General features: G+C 41.6%; 1 protein-coding gene across 3 annotated transcripts in view; it reads right to left on the reverse strand.

The window, feature by feature from the left end:
• Positions 1-20050, reverse strand: part of CACNB2 (calcium voltage-gated channel auxiliary subunit beta 2) — a 229490-nt gene that overhangs the window by 97087 nt on the left and 112353 nt on the right. Inside the window, exon 1 of one of the 3 annotated variants that reach the window (XM_088524323.1) lies at positions 1352-1384. The exons of the other annotated variants lie outside the window; for them this stretch is intronic. Within the exon in view, the coding sequence (XP_088380449.1) occupies positions 1352-1384 (33 nt within the window). Of the gene's footprint in view, positions 1-1351; positions 1385-20050 lie in introns of those variants that run through there. 3 annotated transcript variants of the gene reach the window in all.

Raw genomic sequence — 20050 nt, forward strand, 5'->3', positions numbered from 1 at the left:
AACACCGTTCTTGAATCACCTCAGTTACTTTCAAGGCACTTTAATATCTCAAGCCCAAAGCTATGGGTACAAAACCATATCAATCTACAACATAATTACCACAAAGCCATGTTGCTCACTGCTCTGGAGAAGTTAATAAAGTTAGTCATAGCGAATAGGCAGGAAAGCCCAATACATAAAACTCGAAAGCCCAATACATAAAACTGAAAACAAGGGCAATACTACACCAGGTTGCACAGAGCAGTCTCATTTGCACGTTCAAACTGTCTCCTGAAAGTGCTTTTCAGTTGCTTCATCTGACTTGTGAAATTTGTGCAATTTACGCACACTAATGAGTTCAATGTGCAAACAGCTGTGTTCAAATTATTTTCCTCAACTGTTTTTTTCTGCGCTTCCTGAATCTCAGAAACATAGCTGTTTGGAATTAAGAAACAAGAAAAAAAAAAAAACAAACATCAAAATAACTAAATTACTTCCTTGAAATGTACTGTAGAACCCAGAACGCCATAAAAGGCACTTTCAGACTTCAAAAGAATGACTCTAATAATCAAAACAAAACATTCGCAATTGCAAGTTTTATGCAAAGAATGAGCCACTCTTTACCATGTAAAATTTAATAATGATGACCTATATAATAGGTTGTGAAAACAGTTTGGTCATATTATTTTTCCCCAAAGCTCCTTAGGTCCTGACACGGTCATGAGTTTTGTGTGGGTGGCAGAATCCATCCATTTCAGTTACAAAGGAGCACTTGACCCTCGGGCTGCAAAACTGCAAACTTTCATGTCAGATGCCAATGCCACGCGACCATGTGCAGTTATTTTGGGTTTTCTTCATGTTTCTTCTTGCATCATCAGCTTATTCAACATGCAGTTTCACACATATACTGAAGTAAAGACCGTCAGATCTTAATGCGCTTGGGAGATTTTTAAGTTAGTCCTTTCGATTACATTAAAGTGACACGTTTTGAATTTCTGTTCAAAAGAAATGATTTGGCAGAGACAGCGTAAACATACATTTATTCCAGTCCTTTAAGTAGCCATAGCTGCCTGCAGCCTAAATGACAATCTACGAAATGAACTGCTATTTGGAAGCATGATTTTGCTTATCCCAAACCCCCAATAGTCAGAATCTGTGAATTTTCAACATCCCAATGTAAGAAGTGCAAGAAAAATAACTTCAATTCTGTCTAGAAGACGGCAGCTACTTGAGCAACTCGCAGAGCTTGCTCTTGCCTCGGCAGGAGGCAAGCCGGCAGTGCTGCAGTTCGGCTGCCCCAAGCATCGCGCTCACACAAACCCAAAGCCGCCCCGAGCCCCGGGAGGCACCCGGAGGATCGCGCCGCACTCACCGCCTCGCAGTCCTCGCTGCCGAACAGGTACATGGCTGCGCGCTAGGGCCCGCGCGGCTGCATCCCCCGCGCTCCGCTGCTCCTTAAGTACCGCTCGCGGACACGAGCGCGGATCCCCGCGCGGGAGGCGGCGGCCGAGGAGGGGACGGGGCTGGCGGGCGGCACCGCGCGCAGCGGCCGCGCTCGGGAGCCCCGCGCGGGCCGGGCCGGGCCGGGCCGCTCCTGCGCCGCCCGCTGCTCGTCACGCGCCGCGGGGGCCGCCCGCCCGGCCGCGAGGCGGAGCGGGGCCGCGGAGCAGCCGGGACGGCGGCGGGAGCAGCTCGCGCGGGGCGGCGCGGGACACGCGGGCCCTTCCCGGGCCGCCAGGGGAGCAGGACACAGGGACCCGTCCCGGGCTGCCAGGGGCAGAACACACGGGCCCTTCCCGGGCTGCAGGGAGACTGGACACACGAGCCCTTCCCGGGCTGCCGGGAGCTGGAAACACGGGCCCTTCCCGGGCTGCTGCTTGGCTGAGCTCATCTAAGCTTATCCCGACTCCTCTGCTAAGCTCCTGGCTTTCTGCAGAACTCACTACCTGCCCAGCTCCATCTACGGGCACGTAAATAGCTGGGCTCTTTCCAGGCTTATTTCGCTGTTTCACGCTCTTCGTCGCTGAACCTTCACCTGGGTGCTCTGGAGCAGGGCAGGTACAGCCGCCACCACAACAACAAACGTGTTCCCCAACAACGTGGAAAACAGGGCTGGCGAGTGACACTGTGCCACAAGCAAAGCCAGAGGCCATGCCCTGTACTTCTGACTAAGTCACAGCTAAGTTAACGTGGAAACTGCCTCAGGATGAGCAGACAAGTGTGGGAGCAGCCAAAGAGCAGGAAGAAAGGCTAGGAGACTTTAGAGACTGGATTACCAAGAGCTTTTCAAATCTAGTTTCAAAGTGGAGCTTTGAAAACAAATCTCATCAGCATACAGCAAGCCAGACACACAGAATTGTTGCCCTCTGGCAAAGGCCGACTTGCACAACTGGGGAAAAGGCTGTTAGTGAGCACCCCAGAACAGCCACCGCCACCAGAACAGCTCTGCAAGAGCCCGGGGAACCCCGGTCCCCTCTTGGCTTAGTCCTCTAAGCCCTCACAGTGCCCCCATCACTGCATCCCGCAAGGGGGGTTGCACCCTAGTGCTAGCAAAATACATGGTGAGCATGTTACATCTGAAGGAAGAAAAATGTGCTACGCTTGCCCTTATATATATATATTGGTATCTATAATCATGTTAATATAACATATACAATATATTGGACAAGATGCCGTTGAAACATAAAGCTTTCAAACAGTTTGGATTCATATTATTTTGGCATGTTGTACCTGTGTAAACATTGTCATCTTCCACAGAGGAAAGAAATCTAGACTTTTTTCCTCAGAATAATTTCAAATGTTCCAGTCCCAATACAGTGTATATGCCTTCCCTGTTTCTTGTGATGTTTTTTATGCTTTTGTTTCCTCTTTTTGCTCAGTTTCTTCTCATGACTTTGTAGGAAATTCTTCTTTCAATCTGCCTGTTCTGTCAAAACAGACCTTTGGTCTTCTGTTGACCATATGTGATATGATTCATGTGCCTAGATTTTTTAAGCTATTGTATGTATTCATAAATAGAATTAAAAACCAAGCTACATATGCTTGAAAAAGAGCAAATTATAGATCAGAAGACAATAATGTTATTTCCCTTCAGTATCTTCCAGCCTTATATTTACAAAATAGCAGTAGCTGAATCTGTCAGCCAAACTGGTCACTACACATTAGATCAGTTGCAGATTACACTTTAAACAAGTATTATCACAATATTTTGTGCCCACAAAATAAACAAAACATGCTACATTCCTGCATCAGGCTAGAAAAGAGAAATAAGATAGGACTAAAAGGATGCAATAATCACCTGTCTAAGATAGTTACCAGTGCTGATGCTGGAAGATGATGGTTGCATTATCTTACTAGTTTGAACAAAACTGCCCCAGCTTTACTACGTAGGATTTTTTTTTTTTTTTTGCATGAAACTTGTCACTACGAGGCAAAGCTAGTGCCATCACCCTTCACTTCTTCACTGCTTCACTTGTCTGACAGAGCTCTCCGGAGCAACTAAAATCTGGTTGCTCTCTTGCTGCGCTTATAACTGTTCTTGAAAAACAAAATCAGCAAGAATATCACAACTATTCTATGGTCAGGAATAAGGAATACATATTGCTTTTTATGTGTTAAAAATTCTGGTGATCTCTTTTTGAACAGTTCCATCAGCCCCTATACTACAGGTCTGACATTTGGAATCAGCAGTGGGGGGATTACAGTTCATATATAGCAGAAATTGGAGTCTTTGTTCAGACTGTCACCATAAGTGACTTAGATGTCACAAGTAATTCTACTAAGGACAATACAAGCAGCCAGAGCCTGGCAGCTTGGATGGTAAATAAGCTGAATTGCTCATTGCTCTCTAGAACTGAAACATCGTGACAGGTATGCCCAAGTCTGCCTTGCAGCTCTGGAAAGCAAGTCTGCATGTGGCCCTTCTGGTTCAAGAGTTAAAGTCTGCAAAAATCCTCACTAACCATTGCTGAACTCATTACAGCACCCCTGACTGACCTGTGCTCCCCTGAGCACAGTGGCAGTGGTGGAGCTCCAGCATTGGAGCATCTGTGCTCCCCTCTCCGGGTGCTTCAGCGGTGCCGCCAGCACTGTGAGGACAGTCTCTGCTGCTGCTCTCGAAACCCGGGCTCCTTGCAGCAAAGTAGTGCAGACGAGAAAATCATGACCCATATTGCAAGAGCACGCTTGGGAGTGGGAGTGGGAAAGAGAGGAACAGGCTGGGGAGAGGGATCCAGTAACACTGGGACTGGAGAGGAGGCGCGAATGGGAACAGCAGAAAACCAGACTGCAGGCAAGGAAGCAGCGTGACCTGCAGCAGGGAGGTGCTAAAACAGCCAGTACAGGAGACACAAACTCAGACTGTGCAAGAAAAGTCCTGCAGGAAGGCAACACCATAGGATGTGGAAAGGCCTGCGCTAGGACGGCAGGCTGGCTGAATAGCCTAGGATGAAGAGGTGGCCAAAGAGAGGGGGACAGCGTGGGTACAGAACTGGGGTAAAAAGGTGTCAAGAACAGAACTCTACAGGAAAACATACGGAAACAAAGACAAGCACTCTGCCATGGGAGGGCATCGCTCCTCTCCCCCACTGGCACCTCCCGGTAGGACACGTGCTTGAAGATGCACAACAAAAACCTCCACCAGTCCACAAACCCACGTGGAGTCACGCGGGGGCTTTACACTTAAAAGTAACTACCTGGCGGCTTGACCATGACAGCCAAGACTACCATCTGTAATGACGGATAAAACACATCATTTCTCTATCTTCCAAAACTATTTCTAGAGTAGTTCTTACTCATATGTAGAAGCCAATACCAACAATAATACTAACAGTTTGTTAACAGAAGCAGGCAAGTACAAATACAGGTGTAACTATGTGCAAACCATTTCCTCTAGGTTTCCCCTACTTAGTTCTGTAAATGTTGTCCCTTTCACAGAAATGTATTAATGTATACATGATGTGAGGGGATAAAGATGACATAGCTCGACTCTTCTCATTGTTTCCCAGTGAAAGGCCAAGAGGCAATGTATATAAACTGAAATATAGAGAATTTTGTTTAAACATAAGAAATATATATATATATATTATTTATTTACTTATTTTAAATGTGGTCAAGCACTGAAACAAGTTACTCAGAGAGGTTGTAGAGTCTCCATGCTTGCAGATATTAGCCCAGCAGGACAAGGTCCTGAGCAACCTGCTTTAGGTGACCGTGCTCTAAGGAAGGAAAAGTTGACCTAGACCATCCCCAGAGGTCCTTTGCAGTTTCAACTTTTCTGTGAAACCATATCAAATTCTTCGAAAAATATTTCATTCACATTGATATTTTAGGTAAATCCATCTCCATTATAATTTTCGAATGTTAAGCAGAATGACTTTTCAAATTGTTTAGGAGGGTTGCATTTAACTCTAGTATTTAACCTTTGACCCATGCATATTAGGCATAGATATGAACTGTCTGCACTATAAATATCTTTGTATATCACAATATTTCAACATAGTGCCTTTGGGAAAACAAACAGAAAAACTGCTGACATCGTTGTCAAGGTTTATAGACTAAACAGACGTTCCTTGATAAACATGAGTCCCTCAACTTGCATCCAACAGTAACAACTATTTTCTTCTTCAAGAACTCTAATGGAAAGCAATTGAGTCGCTTCAATCCTAACCTGGATTGAAATTTAAATTCCAGTGAAGGATGTCAAGAGATCGCAACTTCCTTTTGCACAGCTGGCAACCAGGATTGTTTCTTGTAAACACAAGAAATGTTTCATTCTTAAGAGTACTTTGTCCAGGTTGCTGTTTTCCCTTTTCATTTACCTATTGCAGAAATCTCCAAAGAAATCACCACTTTAAAATAAGAAGTCAAACAGCAAGAGTTATTTCCCTTTAATTATCTATCTCTCAAGCTATCTTATCCCATACCACCACTAAGTAAGTGTTAAAATCTACTGTTACTTGAATGCAGAAATGATGCTATGCAAGTGATTTTCTGGTTTTTCCTATAAGGTCTAGCTCCACCATCTGTTTTCTCTCATGATGCTCAGTATCCTGAGCACTCCACTAGGGTCACCCCACTTCCAGCTCTATAAATCGTGGCTATCTGACTCCCTCTGAAAGTGATAGTGCCTTGAAACAACTCCAGAAAGCACCAGAAATTGGGACTTTCCTGTCCTTAGCACATTTTGAATGGGTATTTTTCAATTCTTATTGACCTTGTTACTGTTTGTCTGAAGCCTTTTAGTAATCTCAGTCCCAGTAGTTAAAACGACAGGGAAATAAGGCTGTGTATTCTAAGAAATATTTCCGTATTTTATGAAAAATGGTAGAACGATCTAAGCAAGGGAGACTGGAAACAAGTTAACACATAACAGTTAACAGCTTGATAGTAGCACCATGCTTCTGTGCAGGGAAAGCTCATACTTTTTCAAGATGGGTAATAAATTCATTTTCATTTTGAGACTCCTGCTCAACCCTTATCTCTAGGATATAGGGGAGAAAAAAAAAGAAAAAAAGAAAAAAAAGAGAGGAGACTCGGACCTCCTTCTATAGTTGTTTCAAATGAAAACTTCCTATCTTTAAGTTCTGCTAGAAAAAAAAAAGAAGAAAGTGTGTTTTTGGTGAAGTTAAAAGTTTCGTATGAAATTAGTTACTTTAGATTTTCATTTCAGCAAAAATGTTGGACACCATGCCAGGACGTGGTGATAATGGGTCTATGTTCATCTCCAGCAGACTTTCTTTCTTTTCTGAATGTACTGGATTTACATCTGGGCATAAACTCAAAGTCCATCTCATTACATAAAAGTCATATAGGATATCTGTAATTCTTCCTTACAGACAGTGCATGTCTGAAAGAGTGTTGATAACATTAAAATAAATCTCACTGAGTAAAATGTTAGTACATAATAAACCAATGTCAATTAATTCAAGATGCAATAATTAAACAACTATTTAAGATTAATGTCACATCTCAAAACCAACTTCATAATTAATGAGTAATAAAATGCAGTCTAAAAGCACAGCCCTGGAACTATTGGAATGCTACTTAAACTCTATTTTTAAACACTTAAGCTGCTTATCATCTGCAGATTGTTATTGGCTATTATGGTTACCATTCTCTGACACAGTCCAATCTGCCTGCAGCTTGCTATTTCAGGGCATGGCAGTGATAACATTCACAGCAGACCAAACTTCTCAAGTTGCAAATATACATACATTAGGGGCACATGCTATCTCCTCCTGCATTAACAGATAACATGAAAATGCCCTCTCAGTGTCACGGAAATGACTCGCAGCAAACTACGGCCATTCAGACATTAAAATGTTTCACTCTACTCACAGTAAGTGTCAGAAACACAGCAGAAATTTGGTATCATTTTCCTGCTTGCATTATGAACCCACTGCATCACTCTGATACCATAAAGTTGGAAGATACCATAAAGTTGTTCCCTTAAGCAGACAGGATGCTCACAAGGCAGGGAGCATCATCCTGCTGCAGCCTCGAGCTGCCGAGCACAGAGAATGGGGCTACAGATGCAAGAAAAAAGCTAATGGTCAATATGCCATTGCTTGTCACCTGCAACTGAAGAGCGAGCAAAACACCTCTGAAATGGCTGTAGGCTTTGTCAGAGCTTTGCAAGATGAAAGAAAGAAGCGTCTTCAGCAACCACATTTCAAAGAAATGATAATGCAAACAGAGATAATGCTTATTTTACTTATATTTATTAATTGTAAGATGAGAGAAATATCCTTGTGAGTATGCAAACAGTAGTAATAAAACCAATCTTTGGAGATATCATAAACATCTTTAATAAAAGCAACGCAAAAAAAAAAAACCCTTACACAGCCTCAGAAAACAGCCTGTGATAGCAATAGTTTCTTAGAAAATACAGCTTTCCTTTGGAAAGCTAACACTCTTTCAGTGCCACATGCTGCTCATCTGCTGCACTGGGCTCTCCATGATCCTAATCGCCCCGAGCCAATGCTCAGGGTTAATTATGCAATTTCCTCTGCCTTGGAGCTATGTACAGACACCAACAGGAACTACCAAGTAAATTAATCATCTTTGTCCATGTCCTAAAACTTGTGCTTGAGTTGCAGGTTGTCCTCTAAGCACTATGGGAACTGCACTGCATTTTCCATCTACTAGCTGATACTTCACATCAGAAAGGTCTGCCTCCTTACGCTTTTAAAACTGTTTTTAAAATGAAGTAATTATTCATGTAGCATGTCCAACCATCTCCTAAAATCATATTTTAAAAAGTATTTGTAAAATTTGAGTTTTTGATAAAATCCTGCATTCTGTTCTCATTTCAAGAAGAAAAAAAAATATATATCTGATCATCAACATTATAACAGCAGGTCCCAGGGGGTATTCTGGCACTCTTCACTTTCATTTATGCATTTTTGGCACAAGTCATCATTCCACATTTCCATCAGTTTAACTTACTGATTCTGACCAAATGTTGTGGTTTCTTTGGCCTCAAGATTTCCTCAAATCTCAATTTCCATTTCTCATTCTTGCTGGGTTTGAAACCCTTACACTTCCGAGGCTTGCATTTTTGGCAATCCTGAAAGGTTTATGAATTACATCTCACTTTTGGTGAAGGCTGCCTTGCATGAGTCCAAGCACTGTGCTGAAATGTGAAAGCTGGTAAAACTTGTCTGTGTGGAAAGGACTGTATCACTTGCGATCCAGTTCAATGTTCAGAATGGGAATTAAGTGGGATTTAAGCAGTACATGCACTGCTGTAATGGCCTCTTTCACCTATGGCTATGAGTGTCACCTGGCGCTGCAGAAACATATTTCAGTGGAATGAATAGGGAGCGGGATGCACGACTCCAGCTAATAACAGTGCTAGCTGGGAGTCTCAGCACAGCATTGCTGTGAACACACAGTCCCAGGAACCAGCGTGCTAGCTCCGTGGAGCCGGCAGTTTGCGCTGCAACGGCAATGACAGGAACAGCGAGTTATTTGTGACACAGAACCACGGTGCCAGTCTGCACAGACATGGACAAGACTCCCCTGACCACCTGCAGCACCAAGGTAACACCCCGGCAGGCCTCTCCCCTCCTACCCCCAGGAACCGAGAGGTGTTAGCAGGGACTAAAATTACGGGAATTAGAATATTTGGGATGAGGGGCAAAGGTTTTCGCCTTCCTCCTGTGAAAATATTTTTTCAGTCAGACATTTTTGTGTGTGTGAAAATGTGATCAAGTCCTTTTTTTCTATTTTGTATTTGTTTTTTCTACTCTATAGTTATAATTCTCAAAGTCTATATGCTCAGAACAGACAACGTTCTTCAGTGTTGAAATTACCAAGATATCTCAAAATACATTTCTAAGCAAGTCAAACTTGCCTTCATATTCATATCACTCTAGGCCCCTCAGAGATCTTCTCTAGCACTTTCTGTGTTTTGGGTTGAGTTTTGAGGGTGAACATGTTAGCAATCCAGCAGTCCCTCCATTGCCTTTTTCAGGTTAAAGCATATGACACAAATCTGGGGGCTGACTCCTGAAATCACTTAAGTTTCTTGCACTCTGGAAAAGTTTATCAGACAATACTGATTTATCATGAGAAAAAAGAGAGGTGAATAATATCACAAGAACTATCATCAAATCCATAATTGTTGACCTTAATATGGTTCTGACCATTAAAAAAAACGTATTTTTAACTCTAAGGTACAATAATTTATCCTCTTCTATAATCATTATAAAAATAATCATAATAAAAAAAAATCCACTGTGGTCACTGAATCAAAGTAGTAAATTGTGCTGTCCACAGCATGACCTGAATACTGGATTTACACTAAGCCAGCATCAATGCAGAAAGCTACTTTTAAAATTTAAGTAGAAAATGAAGAAAGCTTATCCTCCCCAAATGAAAAAAAAACTGAAATTACAATTCCAGTTGCTTTAAGTCTCTATAAATTATAATGAAGCTGAGAGAAATTCCTGTGAACACACACCAATAGAAGCTGATCGCATCTTTTTTGACAGAAAATATTCAGTCAGAAAACATGAGAAAATATGGAGGCCCAAAATATCATAGTGTTCTGATTTGCTTGAAATTCAGCAGGAAGTTATCAAAGCGCTTCGTTGCAAACTGACTTTTCCAGCATTCTACTGCAGCATAAGCTATTGAAACACCCATATAATAAGCATTTTGAAAACTTCTTGCTTGTATACCACAGTGACCCTTTTCCCAAGGTGAGCTAGAAATACTGGTTAAAAGCAATGCTTTTTCAATTTTTTTTTTTTGCAATGTCTTATATAGTCATTTAGTTATTTTCAGAGGGTAAATATGAAAGATATTACACTCCCAAATAACACCATGCTTTGAAACTATTAGTTTTTTTGATGCATTATTGAAAGTCAGAAAACATCTGCAAGTTTAATTATCATATAATGAGAAATCAATTTGCCTGGTGGATATGAGAAAAAGAAATCACCAGGATCAGAATCTCCCAGGTGAGAAATAATCACTGGATGGTGTTTAGGTAACAAATACAGAAACAGAGACACTTAATAAGAGAAAAAAACAAAAGACTTGCATGTCTGGACCACATAAATTTGCAAAGAAAACACATGATGAAACTGAGCTACTGAACTGATCATATAGAAGACTGTGCTGATGGCTAAATACAAACTGAATTGCAGAATGATAGATTATGCTTTGAGAGGACCTTATGTCAAGCTGGGAAGATATAAAGATGCACATAACTATTGAAACTCTGAGGGAGTGCTACCTATAACACCTTTTGATGAGCATGAGTCAATTCAAAAGGAAACTTTAACTAGAATTCCTAGCAGAGCTTAAAAATAATTCATTTTCCAATACTAACATTCTATGAATTTCATTTAACAACAAGCTAATAATTTTTAAGTGATGAATATTCTAACTTGTCAATCTGTCAGCATCCTCTCAGCAACCTCAAAACATTCAGGAGAAAAATAGAACTTTATATCCACCAAAATACCGCAAAATGCACTATATCGTTAATGATGAGCTCAAGAAAAACAAGTTGTTTTGTGCGCACCAGAAGCAGCGAAGCCTGCTTTCCCACACACACCTCCACAATACCTTCCGTGCTCTCATTTTCCCTACACACCACATGCTCCATACCCTCGGCTCGCCTCCCCTCTCCAAACTTCCCTTCCCTTTCCGCGTGCTGCCGCCTGAGCCGCAGGCAGCTTTGGGTTCAGCTCCTTGGGAGTTAAATGTGCGTCGAGCAGCTGCTGGACACGGCCCCAGGGACGGCCCCGCGGCCAAGAGCCTGACTCCCCATCCCAGCAAATGGCTTTGGCAGTCCCATCCAGCCCCCGAGCAGCTCTGGTCCAAGCACCCGCTCAGGAGACCTCTGTAAGACTGATTTAAGTTGGCCATTGGATTAAAGTTACAGAGAAGCACAACTAACAGATGGAAAGTGGGATTGCATAAATCTTGTCTTAGCAAACCAACCTAAAAATCAGAACTGTTATACAAAGACTGTCCATACACTTTAATACTTAGCAGCTTGTTTAAATATAAAACAATCGCACAAGCAGCAATGTAAACATTTAATCTGTCATTCAGCATGTCCTTCTCACAGAACAGTGTCCGCTATTATTAACAAAGAGGTTGCAAGTATAATATAAAACACTGCTTTTCACACTAAGTACATGCATAAAAACCTGCAAAGACATCCTAAAGGCACAGCAAAAGATTTTGGGGATCACTAACCATAATAATAATTTTTAAAAAGTGCACGTTTTAGAACAAATATTCTCACAATTAGAATGTTTTCTGTAATCTGTCAGTAAAAAGTCACTGTAAAATAGCTTGCAAACTGTATCACAATGCAGTGGAAGGTCAGCAGCACTTTCCTGCCCTCCCTTTCTACCCTTGTGCTGCACTTCTACCCTCTCCACACCAAGAACAGAATTGGCCCTTCCAATCCTTCTGATTCCAAAGCTTCCTCACTGCAGTTTGCAAATTGAATCGAAAATAGGAGCAACAATTATGTATTCCATCTGAGGCTGAGCGAATAAATTAAGGAAAGTCTGGGTAAAAAACCTGGCAAAAAGCAAGATGTCACTTCCATGTATAGTGGGTGAGAGAAGGACAAAATGACAGCCTCAGGAGACTGTAAGAATTTGCTGCGCCTGATGTGCTTGCAGTTTCTGGCAGCTATGGAAGTTTTCATATTGAAGAATTTATGTCACAAGGACTGTGCTGGTGGTGAAACCATGTCAGTGGTTATGCCATAAGTAGTATTTTATTTCATTTAGGTATAGCATTTTAATTGATTAGAATACTTCAGGGGGTCAACTTACATGGGACATTCTGAAGGTAGGTGAACGAAATACATATAAATGAATGTAAAGCCAATTGGGAAAAACCTGTATTAATTAAACATTTATTTCTATTTCTGTTCAATTATGCAACTTGTATCCACGATGCAATACCTGCCTTTAAGAGATTATCATCAATAGTGCATTTACTTAGGTATTTGTCAAGAAATACGGAAGAGAGAGTTTTCAAGCTCTCTCTCTTTCTAACTCTTCCCCTTCCCATTACTTCTCCCTAAGCCATCTAAAGAATTCCCTTTTCAATTAAATTATTTTGGAGAACATTTACTGTGAAAGACAAGCTAATTCCCAAGGACAGCTTCACCAAAAATCCATCTGGACAAAAACTGCCTATAGCCCAAACTCATGAAGGCAAAGCTTCCAATTGTCTTCATATCACATCTTGAAACTTTGGAAATGGGAAAAAAATGGTAATCATTTAAAAAAGAGACAATCAAATGTTCCTCAGAGATTAAGCTGCACAACAAAAATAGCATTTTTTTCTTTTCCCTATCTTTTCCCCTCATCCAGAGCCTGCTACAACGCAGAAATCCACAGCACATATATATATGAATCCTCTGAGGCAAACTTTACTCCTTTCCATCCCTGTTCCCCCTCATCTATCCTGCTGCGTTGCTACTTTCCGCTCACAAGGCCTGACTGTCCACAGCACAAGCCCCTCGTGTCCACTGTGCCATGAAAATGGCAAGTGTTTCCTCCTCCCACCAGGACTTCCACAACAGCATCAAGTACAGCCTGGGCTTCTTCCTGATGGAGTATAAGGGATTCTTTTATTCTTTTAACCCAGGAACCACATTTGCCTTTTTTTTTTTTTTGATGATACTATCTGAAAAACAGTAGACAGAAGAATGAAAATGTTTCATGGAAATGTGGGAGCTATTTATGCTGAATTCTAACATCAAATAGCTTGTCTTTAGGAAAACAATATTTCCCATTCAAATTTTGTTATTATTATTACATTTTTTTTCCTCCAGCTTTTCCCCAACTCATCTATATATGAGAACTTTTGAAAAAAATGGCTGACAAGATACGTATTAAAGCTTTTTCAAGTTCTAAATATTAACCTGCAAATTGGATCTGCTGTGGAATCTCTAAGTATAGAGCAGGAGTGCTCACTCTTGAAAATTCAGCTTTTTGTCCTGGAGTCTATTTAACTAAGTTTACTCATTACAGAAGCACTATAAAATCTTAATTGTTAGAGTATCATTACAGAGTGAAAGTTGGCAAAAAACTACTCAGCTTCCCATGTGGAGTTCCCTCAAAAAGCCAGAGAAAGGAAGGGCTCTAATTTGGTTTCCTTCTAGAATAAAGGGACTTGGAGCAGCCAGAACACAAGCCGCTCTCCCTGGGCTTTCTCACAGTGACTCTGGAGCCTGGAAAGCTACCATCATGCCTTCACTGCTAACTATATTCAAATCTCTCATAAAGTACAGAAAGCAGTAAGTTTGAGCCAAACATCTGGCTAAATTTATGTCTACATTACTGTAATTTTTTTTTACCTCCATCTTCTGCTTTCCACAGTGCAAAAAGGAAAATTCAACTACTAAATATTTCTCATATATTTATCTTTTACGTGAAGGCAGAGCTTTAGTTTGGATATTCTACTACTATATGAACATATATCAAGAGATATGAATGTGTTAAATGCTGCCAAACCAAGACTCATTTTATCGGTACAATCTAACCCAAACCACAAACAACACGGAGCGCAACACTTGTGTTGTAAAAGCGAATGTGTATTTCAGACTATTGCCAGCAGAGAGTCCCATTGCTCTCGCATCAAAGAGAAAACAACCATTTAGCACAAGCCCCAAAACACAGAACAAACAGCAAGCTGGATCATTTTAACTACATTTAATAGGGTTATGCACAGAAGTGCTCTCAACAACAGAGCCACCTGTAAATGCTTTCACTTCCCTTCAGCTCTAATATTTGCAGTTTTTCAAAATGACAGCAATTTCACATCTGCTTTAACAAAGCGATCTCGAAAGCAGCATTAGAATCTCCACTAAAAGACTGACACATTTTTAACATCATTTGCACTTGGCCAGATGAGAGTGAAGTGAAACATTTTAGCTGTAATTAAGTTAATTTGCTAGCCAGCCTGTACCTTTCATTTCGAAATTAACAGGCTCCTGAGCATCTGGCCTGCACTCCTTCAACATATGCTTACCCCAGGAATAATGTGCTTAGTTTGAGGAGACATCAGGTGCCTGTCAAGCATGTCAGGCTCTTCCAAGTGGGCTTGTCCTTCCAGCAGGGACACTTCTTGCAGGAGCGGAGCCTCGGGAGCAAAGCCGAGCGCCAGCAAAACCTCCAGAAAATCAGTCCTCCTTGGCCCTCATTGGAGCTCCCTCTCCTCCTGGGGCCTGGTTTAAAGTGCCCAGCTTTTGCCCATATGGAGTAACGCTGTTATTCCGAGGTTGCTCCCTGCTGTTGGTCGGATTTAGCCCCTATGGCGGGTTGCGGCTCAGCGGAGAACCCCGTCACCATCAATTAACGAGTAGGAGTGGGAGGGCTCTCTGCTCTCCCCGTGACGTCGGCTGCTTTAGGAGAGAGCCTGAGCACTTGCTGGAGTAATGTAACATTTTATTAATCTCAGATGCATGCCTTGGAGCACGCATGGCCTCCCGTTAACATGTAGCAACTGGCTATCCAGCCAGAAACAAACCACGGAGAAGCATCTGAACAGCAAAAACAGTCAGTTGGATTTCTTTATGCTTGCAGATGGAGATTTTTTTTCTTCTCTCCTGTGCACGAATATTAGGCATTGCCATTTCAAGACAGAAATCTTAGTTCAGGCTGCAGCTCTCACTTCTACATGGAAAATAAAAAGTTATGCTTTAAGCCTATTTAAGGTAGAAGACACATTCAAGCGAACCTCAGCAATGGTTACTTTAAAAACCTGCCATTTAGAACAACCCTTGGGTGTATCCACATGCTCGGACACCACGCATTGGCCAGGCCAGTCAGGACCTCTCATGTTTGTACCACTAATGCCACTAATGAGTTTAAGGGTTTGCAAGATTATGAAGTCAAATGGCTTAAATTCAGAGGATGAGTTAAGTATAAGAAGAGTGAAGAATCAATTTCTGTACTTGTTCGGAGGCTTCCGAAGGAGGGCAGCAGAACAAGGAGCACGGGGCTGGCGGCTCCAGCGCCAGGGAGGGAGCAGATGGATGTGAGCAGCGTGAGAACGGTGGGGAAGGAGCCCTCTGCTCCTGCCGGGGCAAAACACGCGCGGCACCGACAGCTCAGAGTGGCAACCAAATCACAGAATGGTTGAGGTTGGAAGATACCTCTAGAGATCATCTAGCCCAACCCCACTGCTCCAGCAAGGACATCTAGAGCATGGGGCACAGGGTGGCGTCTAGACGGGTTTTGAAGATCTCCAGAGAAGAAGCCTCCACAGCTCTCTGGGCAGCCTGTTCCGGGGCTCTGTCACCCTCACAGGAAATAAATTCTTCCTCATCTGGAGATGGGGCTTCCTGTTTTTCAGTTTGTACCCACTACCCCTTGTCCCGTCACTGAGAAGACTTTGGCTCCATCCTCTTCACATTCTCCCCTCAGCCACCACAACTTTTTTTTTTTTTTTTTTTTTTGCCTCTATCTTCTCAGTGAGCTGGTCAACGGTCTGCCTTGCTTATGCCGAAAGACTATTTTTTTTACTATGCATCCTACAGAGGTCCTGCAAAGTCAAAAATTTGCAGCTTGGGATTTAGTCCATGAGAGCTGAATGCATTTCACACTTCCAAAGGCCAAACCCTTAACATGACTTGTTTTGCAAGGACTTTACAAAGTCCAGAGTAGTCAGAGAGAGCAGGGAGGGCCCTGCTACAAGTCTGACAAGAAGAATCAAAACAGACTTTCATTTTGTTTTGGTACAGGCTTCAGACTGGCTTCCATTTATATTAATTGGTTTTAACAAATATACAACCACTTCTGAGGTGTAACAATGTCAATATAAAGTTATTATCCTCTGTTTTTCCTCAATAAATCCCTTAAAAGTCATCTGTTACTTGTAATAGCTCCATACCATACTGTTAACAATTCTAACTCACTAACACTAGAGGTGGACTTGGCTTGTAAATGATTCTTTGCGAGGCTTCAGAAGTGGAGTCTGGAAATGCAGCATTGGTAACATTTTACCAGTTTCTGATGCCAATATTCACGCCAGGCTCTTTTCTAATGACAAATTAGAATTAAGTAAGTAGAAACTCTGCATGTTCATGATAATATTCTTTGTCATAAAATAGTTCTTGCAAAATATTATTTCTAATGAAACAGGCTATTTGCATAGTCAGTTTTACATGAAATAGCTTCAGTAAAGAAAAATACATGAAACACTGATAATCTTTCATATAATTTAGCTTGACTTCTTGAATGTTGAAACAACTACTTGTTGAAATAAAGTTCAGCTAACACCATGTCGGGAGGCTGAGAGAAGCATAGCAATTCTGAAGCAATATATAGTATTAAGAAGTCTTACACTGCAATTACCAAGCTAGCTTTCTGGCAAGACCACCAGCCTTAGAGAGTTGAGCACATGCGGTGGGACACAAATCCCTCCGGGAAAATCAGGACCGCTGTGCAGAATACCAAAGCTCTGCCCCAGCTGGGCTATCACAATTAGTGCAGGATAGTTTTGATTCAAGAACCTCATTTTCTGTCCTTCAGCAGATTTTATAAAGCACTGAAACTCTTCTGAAAGCTCTCAAGACCAGACTGTCATCATGGCAAATTTTGGCATCACAATATTGAAGTTAAAAAGAACTTTGTTTTCTAGAAAACACAGTAAATGAGATTACTTAAACTGCAGAAATAGTAACAGAGAAGTTCCCTGGTACTGATCATCATGTTTCCAAAGCTCCCCAAATCTCCCAGCCATGGGAGAAGCTGCTTCCTTTTTTCGAAGCAAACGAGAGCTTCCCCTGGACCGACAGTCGCACAACCAGCGTGCAGTAAATACCAGGTGACTTCTCACCTCTGCCACCCAGGAGGGTGAACAGCCAGCGAAGGGCACCAGCAGTTCTGTAAAAAGCTGTATATCTGTTGTGTGTACCCTGACCAGCTAATTAAGAGGCCTTGCAATAAAAGTGGCTGAGCTTTAGTCCATCATGGAAAAATACAAGGTATTTATTAAGAGAGCGGCAACACAGCTCACCCTATGATTACTATTCTCGATCATTCTTTAATCCTGTATGGCCGTAATGGAGAAATAGCTTTAAAAATAAATATGAATATTCTGCATTTATATAGTCCTTTCAACAGAAATTTCAATAAATTTTAAATACAACCGTATGACAATTCATTACATGTCTGGATTATAAATGCTTTCAAGCACATGAGAAAATATAACTGAGCTCATTCTCATTAACTTCCTTATAGGGACCTATTTGTGAATATGTGGTTTCCTTTGTATTTTTTAGTTAACACATCAAGGTGTCTGGACTCTGTCCCAGCCTATGCAAAGTTAGAAACACATGCCTGTCTAGAAAGTTCCTGTTGACAAGTCAGATCATAAGTGAGTTAATAGAGATCATAATAATCAATACCTCAGAAGTAATAAAAGCTTAGATATGAGTAATTTTTCTCATCATCAAGTTATTGTTCATCAGCTGATCCATATGTGGCTGTGTAGGCACTCTTAGCATATGGCAAACTAATTAAGACAATTTATTGTAGTTCTGCCTCATTTTGGACCATGTTATCTTGCTGAAGGATACAGTGCCACCAACTAGAGGCACTGACAGTGCCACCAACACATGGAAGTACCTAGTGGGCATAAAGGGCCCATCTTATTAAAATCTGCTAGACACTCCTGCTCAGAGAGCTCATCTGAAGGACCAATTTACTTTCTGTTTTTGCACACTGGCTGAAGAGGGTCTCACACATTGCCAACATCACCAGCAAGGTGCTGAGAGAGGGGGCCAATCTGATAGTGAATCCAGTGGTCAAGTCACAGCTGGTAGAGTGGGCTAGTTCATACAGTTGTCATTAGAGAAAAACCTAATAGCTCAAGACCATTAAAGGACAGCAAATGAGTTTCCAAACGCACATTCCACCAGTTTTGGACTAGGGATTTGAACAAGGTCTCCTACCTCCAAGAGAGGTCTTAACTATCAAAACAGCTAAGAGAGGTAGTTAGTTAATAAAGTCCACTCTTTGATTTTCTCTCTGTGACTTACCAATAGGCAGATATTTGCTGTAAGAGGGAGAGGGTTCGAATGAAAAACTGAGATATTCATTACAGAATACAGAATAAGGGGGATAATTTAAGGAGAGAAATTCTGTAACTCCAAAGTGTTGCAGGATAGCTCTGAAAGAGGTGAGTATTCCATCCAGTAGGGTTAGTGGCTATAATACACAGAAATGGTTTCCTCGTTTTTCTTAACAAACTGACTCCAGTAGATAATTATTGGCAGGGAAAGGTTTGTGCCAAAAAAGGTTCATCCAATCCCTTGCAACTAAAACAAAAAAACAAAAAAAAAAACCCAAAAGAAAGACAAACAAACTGTCTACACAATATAAGAGTGACTGGCTTATCAAGAATTGCACCTTTACATTAATCTCTAAACTCAAGGAAAATATCTGCCAAACCCTGTGCTTACACACTTGATCTTCCCAGCATCAAGAATCCGCTGCTTTGCCAAAACTGAGTTAATGGAAAACAGTGAATTCCACTAAACAGTACAAATACACTCCCGGTTTCACATTACAGTGCCTTCCTGCAAGTAGGACCATTGCACAGCAGCATTTAAAAGTTAGGTGTTGGCTGGTGTTTCACATGTGCAGAGAAGCCAACTGTCAGCACTAGATGAAACCTTAAGACCCTCGAAGACACCAGGAGATGTATAAAGGTGTGCGAGGGGCTTTCCACGAACCCACGTGTGAAGCCTCCAGCAGCCAGGCCATCGTAGGAGACCTCAACCCCCACAGCATCCCCAGGTGAGCCACCCAGGACCTTGCTCCCTTTGTGAGTGTCCTGCTACAAATTCTTGTGTATTGATACCCACTTTTAATCCTGACAGTGAAAAAAAGCGCGAGACTTCAGACTGGAGTGTTATTTCTTAACGGGCTTAGTAGTTTTAGTTTTGCTGGTAAAACCGATTTGGCATGGGCTGATTAAACCCTCATAGTTTGTCGAACACATTCAAACTCCAATTTCTATCTTGTAATAATTAGCTTTTCAGGGTAATGTTGTATCGTTTGAAAAGCAGAAAGGAGAGCTACTTCGAAACATGTATTTACCATTCATAAATAACCACCCCCTCACACACACTTAAACCAATCGAAAAAATGATGGCTCTCAGATACGTACAATCCGGCTTCACCGGCAATAACAGGCTTGCCTATATGCAGCACATTAACATTTAAATAAAACCTTTTCTCAATTAAATATAAATCCTCTCACATTTTTGCCCTCCAAAATACAAAATTAACTCCAACCACATTGAATAAAGCATGCCCTCCATCCATACATTTTCATTTTATACTTACAATAGCTACAGACAATGTTAGCTTACTGCAATCTCCTTCAATGTTAATTCTCCTGAAAAAATGTTCTTATTGGCATGATCTGAAGCCCACAAGGCTCTCTTTGGTTGGCTTTAGATTAGGCCCTTACATAACTGTAACATCTGGGGCCCATTTCTAGCATACAAGTGCAAACAGACGCAATTTTTGCGTGCATAAATTCATTTCTGTTTAACAGACTCCAG

Source organism: Tinamus guttatus, unplaced genomic scaffold, assembly GCF_059628265.1.
Source record: "Tinamus guttatus ecotype Peru unplaced genomic scaffold, ASM5962826v1 Tinamus_guttatus_pri_ptg000209l, whole genome shotgun sequence".
NCBI classification, from domain to species: Eukaryota; Metazoa; Chordata; class Aves; order Tinamiformes; family Tinamidae; genus Tinamus; species Tinamus guttatus.